Source organism: Artibeus jamaicensis, unplaced genomic scaffold (genome assembly GCF_021234435.1).
Source record: "Artibeus jamaicensis isolate MK-2021 breed Jamaican fruit bat unplaced genomic scaffold, CSHL_Jam_final contig_233, whole genome shotgun sequence".
Classification (NCBI taxonomy): Eukaryota; Metazoa; Chordata; class Mammalia; order Chiroptera; family Phyllostomidae; genus Artibeus; species Artibeus jamaicensis.
In genome coordinates, this window is record NW_026521486.1 from 63,517,304 (window position 1) to 63,532,729 (window position 15,426).

The 15,426-nt window shown below is 44.8% G+C and overlaps 1 protein-coding gene across 2 annotated transcripts; it reads left to right on the top strand.

Annotated features, from left to right (window-relative positions):
- The first annotated feature begins 633 nt into the window (after positions 1-633).
- Positions 634-14,708, top strand: DYRK2 (dual specificity tyrosine phosphorylation regulated kinase 2). 2 transcript variants are annotated; one of them, XM_037136015.2, is made up of 3 exons: positions 634-1,098; positions 1,668-1,816; positions 9,113-14,708. In XM_037136015.2, the coding sequence occupies exons 1-3, from the start codon at positions 1,050-1,052 to the stop codon at positions 10,718-10,720; spliced, it is 1,806 nt and encodes a 601-aa protein (XP_036991910.1). In that variant the 5' UTR covers positions 634-1,049; the 3' UTR covers positions 10,721-14,708. The 2 variants fall into 2 exon arrangements, with proteins under 2 accessions (XP_036991910.1, XP_036991911.1); XM_037136016.2 differs by lacking the exon at positions 1,668-1,816.
- The last annotated feature ends 718 nt before the right edge of the window (positions 14,709-15,426 follow it).

A 15,426-nucleotide genomic window follows, 5' to 3' on the forward strand; every position in this document is an offset into this window, starting at 1 on the left:
CGGGAGGGTGCGTGTGGTGGAGGTGGAGATGGGAGGGCAGCCCCCTCCTTTGCCCACGCTTGGGGGCCACCAGGCTAATCTGCAGCCCTCCACGGGGCTAGACTTACAGAGGTGACCCTCGCACAACTAAGTTATTTACATGATAAATTGGGGAGATGGAGTAGTTAAGCCAAAGGGACAGGGGAGGGGGACAGTATTGTGTGTGAGCAGCCATTTGATTCGAAAGCTGAAAATGCGTTTGTATTTGGGGGCGCGCATGGCAGGGAAGGGGTCTCTGCAGCGATTTAGGTGGGAGGGATGCAGTGGTAGGTTGCGCTGTAGGGAGGGAGGGGGTGCTGCAGGGGCTAGAGAGGCCAGGGTGGGGAAAAGGTCGTCAGTAGGGGAGGTGAGGGGAGCGGTGCGGATGGCCGAAGGGGGAGGCAGGGCAAGCCGAGGCCGCAGAGTTTTCCGGGGAGTGGAGGGGTGGCCATGCAGATGACTGAGTGGGGGGAGGGACTCCTGTGGTGGCGGGGTGGGGGTGGGGTGCTCGTGAGTGTGTGTGGCTGGGCTGGGGGGAGTCCGGGGCGGGGCCTGCACCCACGGCAACGGGGGAGCAGGGGCGGGGCTGCCCTCCCCAGCCTAACCGCGAGCGGGCGCCTGGGCGAGTGTCCGCGGGAGCGCGCGCACGATCTGGGCAGCAGGCTCCAGAGCTAGTCGGTCCTCGCGGCTCAGCCCGCTCCCCGCGCCCTATGTGAGGGACCCGGGGAGGCCAGCGGCGCAGGGGAGGGCGAGGCATGTGCACGGGCAAGGGGGTGCTGCAGCCGCCCGAGGAAGAGGAGGACGGCGGCGGTGAGGAAAGCGGGGGACTCCGGGCGGTGGGCCCGGGCCGAGGGGATGCAGTGGACTGTGTGTGTCTGGCAGTAGCTGACACGAGACGGCGAAGAAGCGCCGGAGATCTGCTAGAAGGAAGACCTGGAGGAGGAGGCGGCGGTGGCCGCCTGAAGTAGCAGCAGAACGGGCGGCGGTGGAGGAGACGGCAGCCCTGAAATGCATTTTCCTCTCCAGCGGCCATGTTAACCAGGAAACCTTCGGCCGCAGCTCCCGCCGCCTACCCTACCGGTAAGGAGGGCCGCGCCACCCTGCCGGCCCCCTCGTGGTCCCGGGCCAGCCCTCGTGGCGCGGGCGCCCGCAGCCTGCGTTACCTCGAACAAAGTCTCCGCCTCGGCAGGGCTCCCGGGCTGACGGTGCGCTCTGGCCTCGGCTCTGCTCATTGTTGCATGCGGGGCCGTGGCCACTCTGAGTGGAGCCCTCCGCCCTTGCCAGGCTGGGGCTGTCCCGGGTCTCCCCCAGCCCCGGACTTGGCGAGGTGGCGGCGCCCTGGCCAGCAGTCCAATCCCACTCTGGGCCTGTGGCCGCCTGCAAAGCGGGCCGCCCAGTCCCGACCCAACGCGTCAACCTGCGGGGTCGGGAACTCGAGCACCCGGGGCGACTTAACTTTGCTGCTGCCTTACCCCCTCCCTTGGGTGCGCGCTGAGGATCCGTGTCCTAGACGCCCGTTTAGAAGGTCCCCGTGTCTCCCCCAAGGAGAACGGGGTTCACTGCGGTGAGGGGTGGGGTGGGGCCATCGGGTCTGGGTGACTTTCTCCCCCCCTGACCCTCTTTTGTCTCCTCCTGCGCGTGGTTCCCAGGCCGAGGAGGGGACAGCGCTCTTCGTCAGCTTCAGGCTTCCCCTGGGCTTGGAGTGGGGCCCCCCCGGAGCGGAGTGGGGACTGGCCCGCCCTCCCCCATCGCCTTGCCGCCCCTGCGGGCCAGCAACGCTGCCGCTGCAGCCCACACGGTGAGACCTAGTGAGGGCGTCCGGGGGTAAGGGGTGCGGGAGGGGCCAGGGCACAAACCCGGACTTGTGGGTTCTGGCGCTCGGAGAACAGAGGTCGAAGTGTGTGACGCCCCTGTCCAGTGGCTTCTCCTGGACGCCACCCTCTGTAACTTGGGCGAGCCCAAAGCTGCAGCCACAAAGGAAGATTTCGTGGCATGGGCCCCTCACTTCCCCTCTGGAGCCCGCCCACCCCTGCACTCCTATTCCTTAGAACTTCCCTCCTTGCTCTTTCCTTCTCTTTCCTTTTTTTCCCCTTTCTTGCCTCCCAGTGCTCCTTTCCCAGACCCGGTAAACAGCCCCCTTCCCCCACGTTGGATAGTGGGTATTTATAGATGTATGTTAGGGGACAGCCAGGCCGTCCTGTCCGGAAAATCGATCCCCCAAAGAGCCTCCCAGGCCTGGCTCTAGCCAGCAGGGAACACCACCAATTGTCCTCAGCGTGTGGAAGCATGTTTTATGAGTGCTACAGGTTTGAACACAGCAGAAATTGTAATTAACATGAACAAAACTAAGAGCCACAGCGGCTGTCAGAACAACAAGCCACCCTGTAGGATTCTGCAGTTGGATATCACTCAAAAGCAAAGGGCAAGCTTTGCTTTGGAGGTGGGAAGGCAAGGGCACCTGATAGATGCCAAGGTCCCTCTGAGGGCGGAGGGCAGGGGGGAGACCAGCGGGGTTCCTGGCTGCAGAGATTGATCAGCTGGGTTTGACTTCAGTGTGTAGGTTTTCTCAGCTCCCAGGGATGGCCCTTGGATGGTGACTGCCAGCCTAGATGAGGTGTATGCTTGGAGGAGGTGAAGGTTTTCGGGGACTTATTTCCAACTGGATTTTCCAGAGGAACTGCCTAAGATGGTTCTGTATGAGGCATGCTTGCTAAGAATTTAGCTTTATTAAGTGAAAGTTGAGTTTTGTAGGAGAGGCAATTTCTAGGTTACCAGAGGAGCAGCTCTGAGGGTAATGTGTTGTGGCGAAACTTGTTTATTAGGGGAGAATTTGTGAGACGAGTGGAGCATCTCCTTTGAGACCTGAACAGATGTGTGCAAGTTTCATAGGAAAACATTTTGTTGTTGTTGTTTCACTTTCTTCTCTTTCCCACTCTCTTTCCTGACACAGCTAGACCCAGGAGCTAAGAATTAATTCCACAGAAGTTTATCCAGTCTGTGTTGTGCTGTTGATGGTAGAAGAGAATCTGTTAGTTGGCCAGGTGATTTCTTATGGTTGAATGGTCTTGTCACAGTGACATTTTAATTGAGGACTTGCCATTGTTTTAAAGGGTTTGGGTTTATTTGTCTGTTTGGAATCACCTGACAATTTGGAAAATATAACAGCCATTTTTCTCCATGAGTGAATGTAATCACATGAGTTGGTGTGACCTGGGGAAAAATTAATTGGGTTTGCATCTGGATTCCAGTTTCATGAGGACCAGCTTTGCTTGATCAGAGCCTCTTTGCAATTGAAATATGTAATAGGGTTAGAGAAAACGAAAGTACCCACTAGAAGAATAGCCCGTCGTGGACTGAAAATGAAAAAAATGTGAGGGTGGTCCTTAGGACTCCTGATGAGGGATTCTTGTATTTTGCTGTGATATCTGATTTACCTCTTTTTAACTCATCTGTAAAGTTCAGTATGCTGTTGATCTTTGGAGGCTTGGTTTTGAAAAAGTGTGATTTGGGGTTTTGTTTTTTCGTTTTTGTTTTATTTGCACAGCACTGCAGATTTCCTGGAATAGGGAAGTGTAAAAGGACCACAGTATTTATCAGGTTCCACTCCTTCATTTTATAGATGAGGAGACTGGCGAGTCAGCTGGTTTGGTGAAAATTCTCTGGTCAGTTAATACCAAGGCTGCAGCTAAAGCCCAGGCACTCCTGAGTCTAGCTGTCACATACTGGTTGGCACTGCTGATTCTAGAAAATTGTATTAATTTCATTATAAACGCAAGAATCTTTGCAGATCCATATTCCCATATGGCTCTCCGGTTTTTGTAAGTTTTTAACTCCACAGCAGTTGCACCTGAGAAGAGCTGTTTTAAAGTGACTGTGTGTGTGTGTCTGTGGGGGGAGCATTAATAAGAGGAAAATGATCTTTTCATAGGAGCTTGCCCATATTTTCCCTTGTAAATGATATAGCAGGTAGACAAATATAAGATCATAAAGACTATGAATTGCTCTTCTTTCCCTATCTCCATGGGTATGCTATTGTACACTTAGTCATTTGGTTTATCTCCGCCATAAAAGCATGTCCAATAACTACCTTGTTTCCTACTAGTTTTTTTCTTTCAATGTAGTATGTGGGAGATATCAATATACTTATTTTTTTAATTCCCAAATATTAATATGGTGTCACTTTTATAAGTGTTTTAATGTTTAAAGCACTCTTCAGTTGCCAGTTTTACTTTAATGAAGTAATTGGAATTAAAGAAGAATGAAAATTCCTACTAAAAATAATATTTTGAAGAAGAAAAGGAAGTAGACATTTGACTCAGGGCCACACAGACCATCAGTTGTTTGAGGAGGAGCTAAAATTCCAGTCCTTTTCAGCTCATTTTATTCCCATAACACTGTACATTTCTAGGATGACATCATGGGAGTTTTAAAATGCCCAGAAATGTTAGCACAGAGAAATATCTGCTGTTTTTCATTTTATCATTGGAAGATATTAAAACTACTAAACTGGTTAGACTATTGTTCTTACATAATTTTAATACTAAATTATTTCCTTTGGTCACAAAAGGCTATTGTTGCTCTGCATTTTAACTCATGCCTTGTAGGTATCTCACAATTGCATTCATTCAGTGTATAGAGAGTGGACAAAAGTCGGTCTACATAATGCAAATAAGTAATACAAAAATGAACTCTATGTATCGTGTACTCACCACTGCAAGCCTACTTTTGCCCACCCCTGTATTTTTAAGTGGGGCAGGCACTGCTGGAAAAGCATCGGCAAACAGGAATAAGCCACAGTCTCAAGCTTCAAGAGGCTGAGGGAGAGAAGTTTTGGGTGTCCTTCAGATGATGATGTAAGCTTATGTATCGGGAAATGTTTTGACTTTCCTAGGGTCCCCCTGCCATTTGTAGACCACTTAGTTGTGCTTCCAAGTTTGGTTTTGATTTTAAGAGTTTTACCGTGTTTGCGACTTTGAGTCCTCCTTCACTAGAACCTCTCACGTGAATCTCCTTAACACCTGGAAAGTTTTAAAGATGCCATACGTCACTTTTAGGTGTTTAGTTGATGGATCTGCTACAGGTACGTTTCAGCTGCTGCCATTTTCCTCCAACTCCCTGCTGAGGCATTGCCTAACATCTTGTGACTTGGCTCACCAGGGACAATTCCTCATTCCCTGGGTGCTCACTTCATGTTTTCTTATGAAGGTACAAAGGTACTTCTCAAGAATAACTCAGACATGAGAGTTAACAAGCTTTTATTGACATCTTTTTCCATTCAACAGATGTTTATCAGTGCTTACTGTATGTTTGGGTTTATATTGATAGGAACTTAGAAAAGATAACAGGTGCCCTGCCCAGACATTGCTCATAGCCAGGTGGGTACATCCTATCTTAAAACAATTACAGTAAAATAAAATGTGTTATAATATTACCCGTGAAGTAGAAGGGAAAGGGAGTTCCACAGAGGAGGTCGAGAACTGAACTAGACATTGAAGGTTCATTAGGAATTTACTGCTTACATGTGGTTAAGGAGGAAAGGATGATAATTACAGTTCTTTACTCAATACTATATTAAGGACTTTATATGTTTTACCTTATTTACCGTATATTTCCATGTATAATGTGAACTTTTTGCCTACATTTTTGAGGGAAAAATAGGGATGCAAGTTGTACATGAGTAGTACTAATTCCATATCTGTATAAATGTTTTTAATTTTTAAATTTATGCTTATGCATTAAAAGTGTAACTCTAGAAAGCAATAACCTGTATACAAAGTAATATCTGTATACAAAGGAATACCCTGGGATATGATAATTGGTTTTGTTTCTAAGTATAGGAAAATAAAAAATTGAACTAAAAATTAAAATGAAAGTTTTTTTTCCTGAAAGTTTGGACCAGAAATGTGGGTGTGCATTATACAAGGCAAAATACAGTAGTTCTCCTAAGCGCCCTAATGAGGTACCTTTGTTACTTTCTTTTTAAGGATAAGGATGCTGTGGTTCAGAGAGATTAGTGCCTTGCCCAAGCAGTTAATCAGTGGTGGAGCTGGGATTCATTTCCCAGGTGTCTAACTGAAAATCCCGGACTCCTAACCATTATGCGAATGACCTCACCAGAAGCAGAGGAACATAAAAACAATGGTGTTTCCCTAGGTCTTGGGGAATCCAGTTTTTTTACCCTTGGAGAGAATAGTGAGAATCGTAGATAACATTGGAAGGACGAGGGTCATCTAGGCGCTACATTTTAGAGTCTTGTGTTCTTGCCTGTGAGTTCTTGCCGTTATCTGTGAAAATGGGTGCACTTGTGGGCCTTGAGCAAAAGCAAGGGCAGTGTCAGTGCGGTGCTTTTGAACAACCCTAGAAGTGCCATGGAGGGAAGAAGTTTGAGGAATTCTAGACTTAGAAGCAAGGGGTCATGTGAGGAGGCTGCTTCAGTTGTCCCAGTGAAAGGGAACAGGAGCGTGAGGCGAGGCAGTGTGCGTGGGGTAGATATAAATAATGCGGTTTAATGATGACTTGGGAAGGTGAGGGGGACATGGAGGAGGATCTCCAGGTGTACAGTATGAGTGACCATGTGGAGGTGAAGCCTTTCGTTTATCAGAAGTTAAGGGTTAAAGAAGGAGAAATACGTTTCGGTAGAAAAGTCAGGAGCGGAGTCTGATTCGCCTGTGGGAAAGGCAGCTGATTTGTAGTTGGACACGTGGGTCTTGAGCTCAGGAGACAGAGCTTGGCAGGGTCTGAGCTAGAGGTGTAGATCGTGGTCACCATCAACCAGGGAGAGTCACGAGAGTGAAAAGTCACCAGAGTTGAGGCTTGAACCCCGTGGAACCCATGGACCGACCAGTGGGTAGGTGCATAATAGTTAATATTGTGGAGGACTCCAAGAGAAGACTGTTGGAAAGATAGGAAGTGATCGAGTTCATTGGCAAGCTCTCTTTAGTGCTAGTCCCTAAAGTTTTGTGATTGTATTTTAAATTATGCAGAACATTAAAATTGCTGTTGTAAAAATGGAAGTCAATTTTAAATGCTCAAGAAGTTTTGCTTTGCTGTCTCATAGGAGTTTCTGAAGCCCTAAGGTTGATTTTGTCCCTAATGAAACTTCATGCTTTTTGTAGCATGTACTATATCGGGAATGTAGATTCTTCTCCTGAAATCTCTCTGTGCTGCCCTAAGGGGAGTAGTTCTCTAGGAGTGGCGTATTTCTAATTTCAGGTCATTTTATTCCCTGGTTCTTGAAAGACCGCAGTGGGGAGGAGGGGTACAGAAAGTGAAGCTTGGGGACAAAAGCAGTGAGCAAACCTGTACTACCTTTGTATATACTCAACATTTGCCCAATTCATTTTTATGGTGTAGAACGAGGATAAAGTAACTTGTGCAGCTACCCTCACAGAAGATAAGTTCACTTCGCTTGGAATATCATCTCTGTGTTTAATAAAAGGGTTCAACAAGAAGCCTTCCAGAAATCTGTCTGAGAAATAAAAATCCCTCAGTCCATGAAATCACACCAGACATGCCCACACACTATACTGTATTCTACTTCGTTTTAGAGGAATGCGGAGAAAGGAGTCTCACTCCTCAGACCTCCACTGTGCATGCCACGTGTCAGGCAAAGAAAATGCGAAGGTCTTGGTCTCTAGTAAGAAGGGCTTGGAATTTCATTTTATAATCTAGGTGGTCCGAAACCATTGCCTGAATTATTACATTACACGTGCAAAGCAGTTCTGTGCTTACAGTGGTATATAAAGCCCAAAAGATAGGACTTAGGAGGAGGTAATAGAAAAAAATACAGATGGTAAAGGGCTTTAGCTAGTTGCTTGTAAACTTCTAGAAGGCAGGGACTCTGCCGCTGGTGTGGCTAAACCTCAGCTAACGGTGGTGGGATGAATGAGATGGATCGTGAGTGACAAATTGATCTTTAAGATTTCATATAAAAATCAATCAGGACACTCTAAGACTTGTGGTTGGTTGTCTAAGATGGCAAGAATTCCTAACTGGGAGGGGGTATCCTGGCTGTGAGTCCTCTCCTACCCCTCACCTCTTTGCAATAATGCAAAAAGAAAGAAATCTCACATAGATTCTCAGTAGAGGGGGGAGGGGGGTTGGCTTAGACCATTGGTTTTGTTTAGACAGGAATGTTCAGGGATGGCATGTGTGCCTGAAAATAGAAATCACTACTTTGTATTCCTTGTTGGAAAGCTGAGTATCCCAGCAGCCCAGAGAAATACATGTCTTAAGGGAGCTGAGCCATTGACCAAAGGAAGGCCCAAAAGAGAGGGTGGATTGTTGGGCTGAATAGCCTTAAATGGTCATCCCAGTCAGTGAAGCCCGGAAACTTTTAAAAATAGGTTGGGGGTTTACAAGATGCTGCAGTGCATATCTACGCTGGAATCTGTCAAGCCTAAAAGTACAGTTTTCTTTGCCAGTGGATCATGCATTTTCTTAGGTGTAAGCAGTTGGATTTCCAGGTAGTGGAAACTGAGAATGAAGATACTGGTGTTTTCAGAATAGAGTGAGCTAAACACTGGAGAAAGAGACATGAATGAGACAGACATGGTTCCTGCCTTACAGTAACAAGAGAGCTATTAGCTGGGGTGGGGGGAGCCAGCAGAGAGTGGATGTGCTCGTGCTTTTTCTGTATCCTATTTCATTTTGCTATCAAGCATGGATTGAGTGGACCACCTATGATATGCTAGGCCCTGTGTTCAGCATTAGGTATAGAATGAGGAACAGAAATGATATTCTCCATCTCCATAGGGAACTTATTCTAAGGACCTTTAACATGCCCAGCAAGCTGCTCATCTGTAAGCTGTAACATTCGGGATCCTAAGTTTTTGTAATCTTACGGAGCCAGCTAACCTCTTTTTCTTTTATTTTGTCAGAGGCTGTCAGCATCAAATCCACTCTCCCTGTCTGAGTGTTCATGGGGTCCCTCTTGGGCACACAGCTTTCTGTTTAGTAAACCCAATGCTGACTATAAATTCAAACCAAATTGGATTTGATAAGGGGGGGCCCTGGGGGTGGGGGTGGACTTACAACATCCCATTGGAATAGACAGCCCTCTTCCATTTATTCATATTCCCTTTCTGCCTTCCAGATTAGTGGCAGTAAGCACACCATGAATGACCACCTCCATGTCGGCAGCCACAGCCATGGACAGATCCAGGTGCAGCAGCTGTTTGAGGATAACAGTAACAAGCGGACAGTGCTCACGACACAACCAAATGGGCTTACAACAGTGGGCAAAACGGGATTGCCAGTGGTACCAGAGCGGCAGCTGGAGAGCATCCATCGCCGGCAGGGGAGCTCCACCTCTCTGAAGTCTGTGGAAGGCATGGGGAAGGTGAAAGCCGCCCCCATGACACCGGAACAAGCAATGAAGCAATACATGCAAAAACTAACCACCTTTGAACACCATGAGATTTTCAGCTACCCTGAAATATACTTCTTGGGTCCAAATGCAAAGAAGCGCCAGGGCATGACAGGTGGGCCCAACAACGGTGGCTATGACGATGACCAGGGATCATACGTGCAGGTGCCCCACGATCATGTGGCTTACAGGTACGAGGTCCTCAAGGTCATTGGGAAGGGAAGCTTCGGGCAGGTGGTCAAGGCCTATGACCACAAAGTCCACCAGCACGTGGCCCTGAAGATGGTGCGAAATGAAAAGCGCTTCCACCGGCAGGCTGCGGAGGAGATCCGAATCCTGGAACACCTGCGCAAGCAGGACAAGGACAACACCATGAACGTCATCCACATGCTGGAGAATTTCACCTTCCGCAACCATATCTGCATGACGTTTGAGCTGCTGAGCATGAACCTCTATGAGCTCATCAAGAAGAATAAATTTCAGGGCTTCAGCCTGCCTTTGGTTCGCAAGTTTGCCCACTCCATTCTGCAGTGCTTGGATGCTTTGCACAAGAACAGAATAATTCACTGTGACCTTAAGCCTGAGAACATTTTATTAAAGCAGCAGGGCAGGAGTGGTATTAAAGTGATCGATTTCGGCTCCAGTTGTTACGAGCATCAACGTGTCTATACGTACATTCAGTCCCGTTTTTACCGGGCTCCGGAAGTGATCCTTGGCGCCAGGTACGGTATGCCCATCGATATGTGGAGCCTGGGCTGTATTTTAGCGGAGCTCCTGACCGGCTACCCCCTCTTGCCTGGGGAAGATGAAGGAGACCAGCTGGCCTGTATGATCGAACTGTTGGGCATGCCCTCCCAGAAACTGCTGGATGCATCTAAACGAGCCAAAAATTTCGTGAGCTCCAAGGGTTATCCCCGTTACTGCACTGTCACGACCCTCTCAGACGGCTCTGTGGTTCTCAATGGAGGCCGTTCCCGGAGGGGGAAACTGAGGGGCCCGCCGGAGAGCAGAGAGTGGGGGAATGCTCTGAAGGGCTGCGATGATCCCCTTTTCCTTGACTTCTTGAAACAGTGTTTAGAATGGGATCCTGTGGTCCGCATGACCCCCGGCCAGGCTTTACGGCATCCCTGGCTGAGGAGGCGGTTGCCAAAGCCTCCAGCAGGGGAGAAGACGGCAGTGAAAAGGATAACCGAGAGCACTGGTGCTATCACTTCCATTTCCAAGTTACCTCCACCTTCCAGCTCTGCTTCCAAACTGAGGACTAATTTGGCACAGATGACAGATGCCAATGGGAATATTCAGCAGAGGACAGTCTTGCCAAAACTCGTTAGCTGAGCTGAGTCCCCTGATGCTGGTAATCTGAAAGATACAATACGGATGTTGCTGAGCCTTACTGGGTTGGAAAGGAGTAGCTCAGACCTGTTTTTATTTGCTCAATAACTCAACTCATTTGTATCTCTTCAGCACTTATTTTAATGTAAGAAAGTTGTTTGTTTTGTTTTTATAAAATACATGGGGACAATGCTTTAAGTTTTTATACTTTCTGAAACTGGTTTTGTGTTCTAAACGTACGATGAGCCTTACTGTACTTAGTGTGGCAGAGTAATAAACATCAGTGGCAGGCCATTGATACTTCATGACTGCCACGCATTTACAGACTGGTGTCAGAGACATTCACTATGTTTGTATGGTTTCTAGTTTATTCTCCCCAAGGCGATTGCCCCAAAGGCCCCCCCTTCTCTCTCCATGCTCCAGGTCCAGGCGCAGGTGTAGCCCGCCCTGCCTCTGTCGGCCATAGGTTATCCGGGTAGTAGTTAATGGTGGGAGAGGAATGGTCAGGACGAAAATAATATTCCAAGAAAAATTGCACCTTAGAGATTTTTTTCTGAAGTCATGCTCAAACAAAATAAAATCCTCACGGTGGAAATGACCAGTTAGCATTCTGACATTCTCAGAGCTGGCCAGCCAGACCTGGTGGGTAAATAGAGAAGTGTGTGTTCCTCCAAACCTTCTAATATGATCGGCAAGCTGTTTTGTAAAGAGGCCTCATGTTACAGAATTGGTCTTGCACCTAAATTTAGAAATGATTTATATGATATGTTCCTCCTTCTCTTTGCTTTTCTCCTCCGTTACTCTTTTACCACACATCTGTTGCTTGCATTAAGTTTTTTTTTCTTCCTTCAAACAGATATCCTAGACTGTTAATACAGAAAAGAGACATTTCAGCTGTGATTATGACCACCGTTTCATATTCCAATTAAAAAAAGAACGGCTACTTAAGGTGGGGATTTCCACAGTTCCAAAGAAGGGTTAATAGATTAACACGAGTTCCCACTTTCTGAGTACCACTGTAAGGTTCTCTTAGCCTGGGAAAGTATCAACTGTTTCTTTAAAAAAAAAAAAAAAAAAAAAAAGAAGAAGAAGAGGGTTGAAAATCCTCTTGATGAGCAGAAGTCATTGTAGCTGTTCTGTAAGGCCAATTTTAACAGCAGATTTAAAGGAGGAAAAGTTCAACCTCAAGTTTAATGGTTTGATTTATTCTTTGTATCATTAGAAGAACCACAGAAATTGCATTCCTCTATTTCACTTTCTTTTGGATTGCACTGATTGTTTTTGTGAGAATGACACTTTACCTGGAAAAGTAACTGAGAGTTAAAAGTAAAAGACTATTTTCTTCCCTGAATGATAATTATTTTCACAGTAGAAATTTCAGTATTTTATCACTAATGTATGAGCAGTGATATATATCAATTGCAAGGCACGTGAAAAAAAATTTTAGTATGTGCAATTTAATATAGAAAGATTTCTGCCTGTTCGGAAATAGGTTTGGGTAGTGTAAGTTAAGATAAATACTCTTTTATATCCACAGATATTATTGTATTGCCTGTACATTGATTTACAAGTACTTAAAGCATGGTCCCCAGTGAGGCCAAGAAAGTTTCCGGTTTAAGTTTTTTGTTTTTTTTTTTAAATATTAATCCTACAGTTTTTCTTACTTTTAAAAAAAGCTAGTTTTGAACAAAACACCTATCTTGAGGCTTTGTCAGTTGATGGTGGAGAAAAATGCTCAGGAAATATTACAGAGATTTGCCAAAAAACAGTAATAAGATTAGCTTATTAATAAAATAGTGATGTTGATGTTTGCTTTCTATTTAAGGGTGTTACTGATAAATTAATTTGTACTTCTGTATTTAAAAACTATAGCTTCTTCTCCTTAGGCAAATTTTTTATCATATTGTACACATTTCTGTGTAATCTGTGGAAGCGCAATGTGTTAGTAAATTGCTTTTAAAATGATGCTTATGTGATGATACCCCCAATCACTGGCTTACAGAATTTAAGGATTATGTATTTATTATTAAAATTTTGGCTTAAAGACATAAGAAATGTTAAGACTTGGTGTGATGGCTTTGTAAAACCACAAGCCTCTTAATGACGGTTAGCTTTTTTAGGTCATCATAATAAACAAAATCATAAAGGCTCTTTTCCCCCTGCAATGCGCCTCTTCCATATTCAGTCTCATTTTCACATTTAGGTTGAACTATATGAACCTGAGCCTACCATTAATATGAATTTCCCTCTGAAACAATTATACATGTGAAAATTTATAAATGGACTAGTACTGTTTGACTTTCCCCCCACCACAGAAAACTGGTTCTTAAGATGCCAACAAAACATTTGTGAGTATCTCTACTCACAAATGTAACCGGAAACTTTTCAGCCAAACTAATGTGCAGCGCTTTGGGGCTCCCCCTGCCACCCCCCAAATACAGTGGAATTTATTCACAAGAGCCACCCCACTCAGTGTTTAGGGATAGAGCTGCTTATCAAAAATTCTAGCTTAATTATAATGTCAAAAAAAACAATGTTGCATTTTTGTGATTTTAAAACGTAAATAAACGAAGGGCTCTGATAGGCTACTAGGAGTTGGCTTGGAAACAGTCCTTGGTCTCACAGGTTACCATTGTCTAGGGATGCCTGAGCTGTTTTCAGATTTAGGAATAGCACAGTATCGTCTTGTCTTTGGTTGCAGTCTCAACTGGCTCCGTTTCTTGCACCACCAGAGTGTGCATTAGCACACGTAAGTGTATTGCTACAGCAGTGGAACAACAGAGTGATGCAAGACAGTGTAGATTAACAGTAGAGGAGAAATTGTGCCCTTAGTGTTAACAATGTGCCTTTTGTTCTGAATGCCATGTTGTAGGGCATGCATTTTTTGGCCTCTTTTAACTCTTTGAATACTGGGCAGTAAGGATGGAACCCACCTCTGCAAAGATACATCTGTCTTAAATATCCAGTTACTTACAGGCCTTAATAGAAACCATAAGGCGTGAATCATCACCAGGCACTGAAAACAGTAACCATTGCTTAGTTACACAGGGAATTCCTGTGTGTAAGGGGTTAAAGATGGTCTTTGTTGTATTTTAACATCAGACTGATTTTTTAAATGATATTTTCTTTTGTTATGCTAACACTAGACAAAAATCAACTGTATTTGTAAAAATTTACCTCAAACCATTTAATTTTATAGTGTGATTAATCCCAGGGCATTTGGTATGAACCAAAGTGCATTCCTTTTCTATGTGCCTGGCTCTAGTAAGGATGGCCAGGGATTTTTACAATTTGGGTGCAAGGCACTTAAGCCACTTTTAAACTTACTGGATGGTTTGGAGTCATGTTAAAGGACTCCGTCAGAATGTTAGGAACACTTTAGGCATCAGTAGCATTGGGCCATATTGGAATCTTAACAGTGTGAATTCTTTTAAAGAGAACATTCATTTTTGTAATTTTTTTCATCAAGAATATTTCTGGTAAGCAGAAGACTTTTTAAAAAAAACTGATTTGGTTGGTAAAAGGTTTTAATATTGCCCAACATAATGCTGTGGTAGCATTTTAAAAAGCAGTATTTGTGAACTCTGTTTCTTAGGGGCTTGTACATCTCTCTGCTATGGACATATATAAAATGAATTGTAATTATACTCAGCTCAACTGCTACAGTTATGTCTAGGCAGTGGCTTGAGTTCTTATCGAGCAACAACTTAGACACGTGACTGTAATATGCTGCAACTGTGTGTACTGAAAATATGTGAAAATGGTTGAATGTGGACTGTGTATATATGTATGTAAAAATTTCTGTGAGATGCTGCTGTCGCCACTTAACATGAAATATGTTCTAGTGGATGTTAATCCTAGTGGCCAGTTCTATGATACTGTATGTATTGTACAGCTGATGGCAGGAGTAAGACTGTTCAGTGAATATTTGTTAAATTTTATTGTCGTGGCCAGAGATAATTTCAGAATAAAATTTTAATGTCCTACCTTATTTTTTCTCCCCCTTTCTAACTATAATTTTATTCCTGATCTATTTCTGGTATTCTTGGGCTAGTAGCCTAGACAGAGTTTAAAATGCAAATATTTTCAGCAGTAATTGATTTCTTATTCCAGACAAATGTGCAAATTCCAAGTAAGAAAGACTGAAGTTTTCATAGGCAACTGTTGCTTTTCTCAGGATATTCTGTTCCTTTATTCCTAGTGTTACTATGTTAATTTTCCTTCAGATAGCCTCTGCCATGTTCTCTCTGTTGCTAGAACTTCAAATCTTGTTGTTTTGTTGTTGTTGTTTACCTTCAAAGTGACAGTTAAACTATGGGAGCAGAGTCTGTAAATTAATCCCCACCAGTCTTCATTCTTTTCTGCACACAGTTCTGGTAAGTTATGTGCTTTTGCCAGCTGCCCCATATGCGTTTTCATGCTTCTGCTTCTGCAGTACTTATACTTTTGGTGGTCTCTGTGGTTCCCTTTTTGGGGGGTTTTAGTGTCTCTGTCTGTCATGGCTGGATCAGAAAATAAGGCCTGTGAACTGCATCTGGCTCATAATTTGTCAAGTTCAGTTAATGCCAAGCTAAGAGTTTACTTAACAGATAGACAGCAAGCAGATGCTCTAGTAATTTGTCAGACATTGCAAGGATATTATGTAGACAAATATTTCCTTCTTGTGGAAAGAACTACCTCACATTTTTATTATACCCCTCCCACCACCA

Coding starts and splice junctions, on each gene's coding strand:
- DYRK2 (XM_037136015.2), top strand. CDS start 1,050: ATGTTAACCAGGAAACCTTCGGCCGCAGCTCCCGCCGCCTACCCTACC. Junction 1,099..1,667: donor TCCCGCCGCCTACCCTACCG/GTAAGGAGGGCC, acceptor CGTGGTTCCCAG/GCCGAGGAGGGGACAGCGCT. Junction 1,817..9,112: donor CTGCCGCTGCAGCCCACACG/GTGAGACCTAGT, acceptor TCTGCCTTCCAG/ATTAGTGGCAGTAAGCACAC.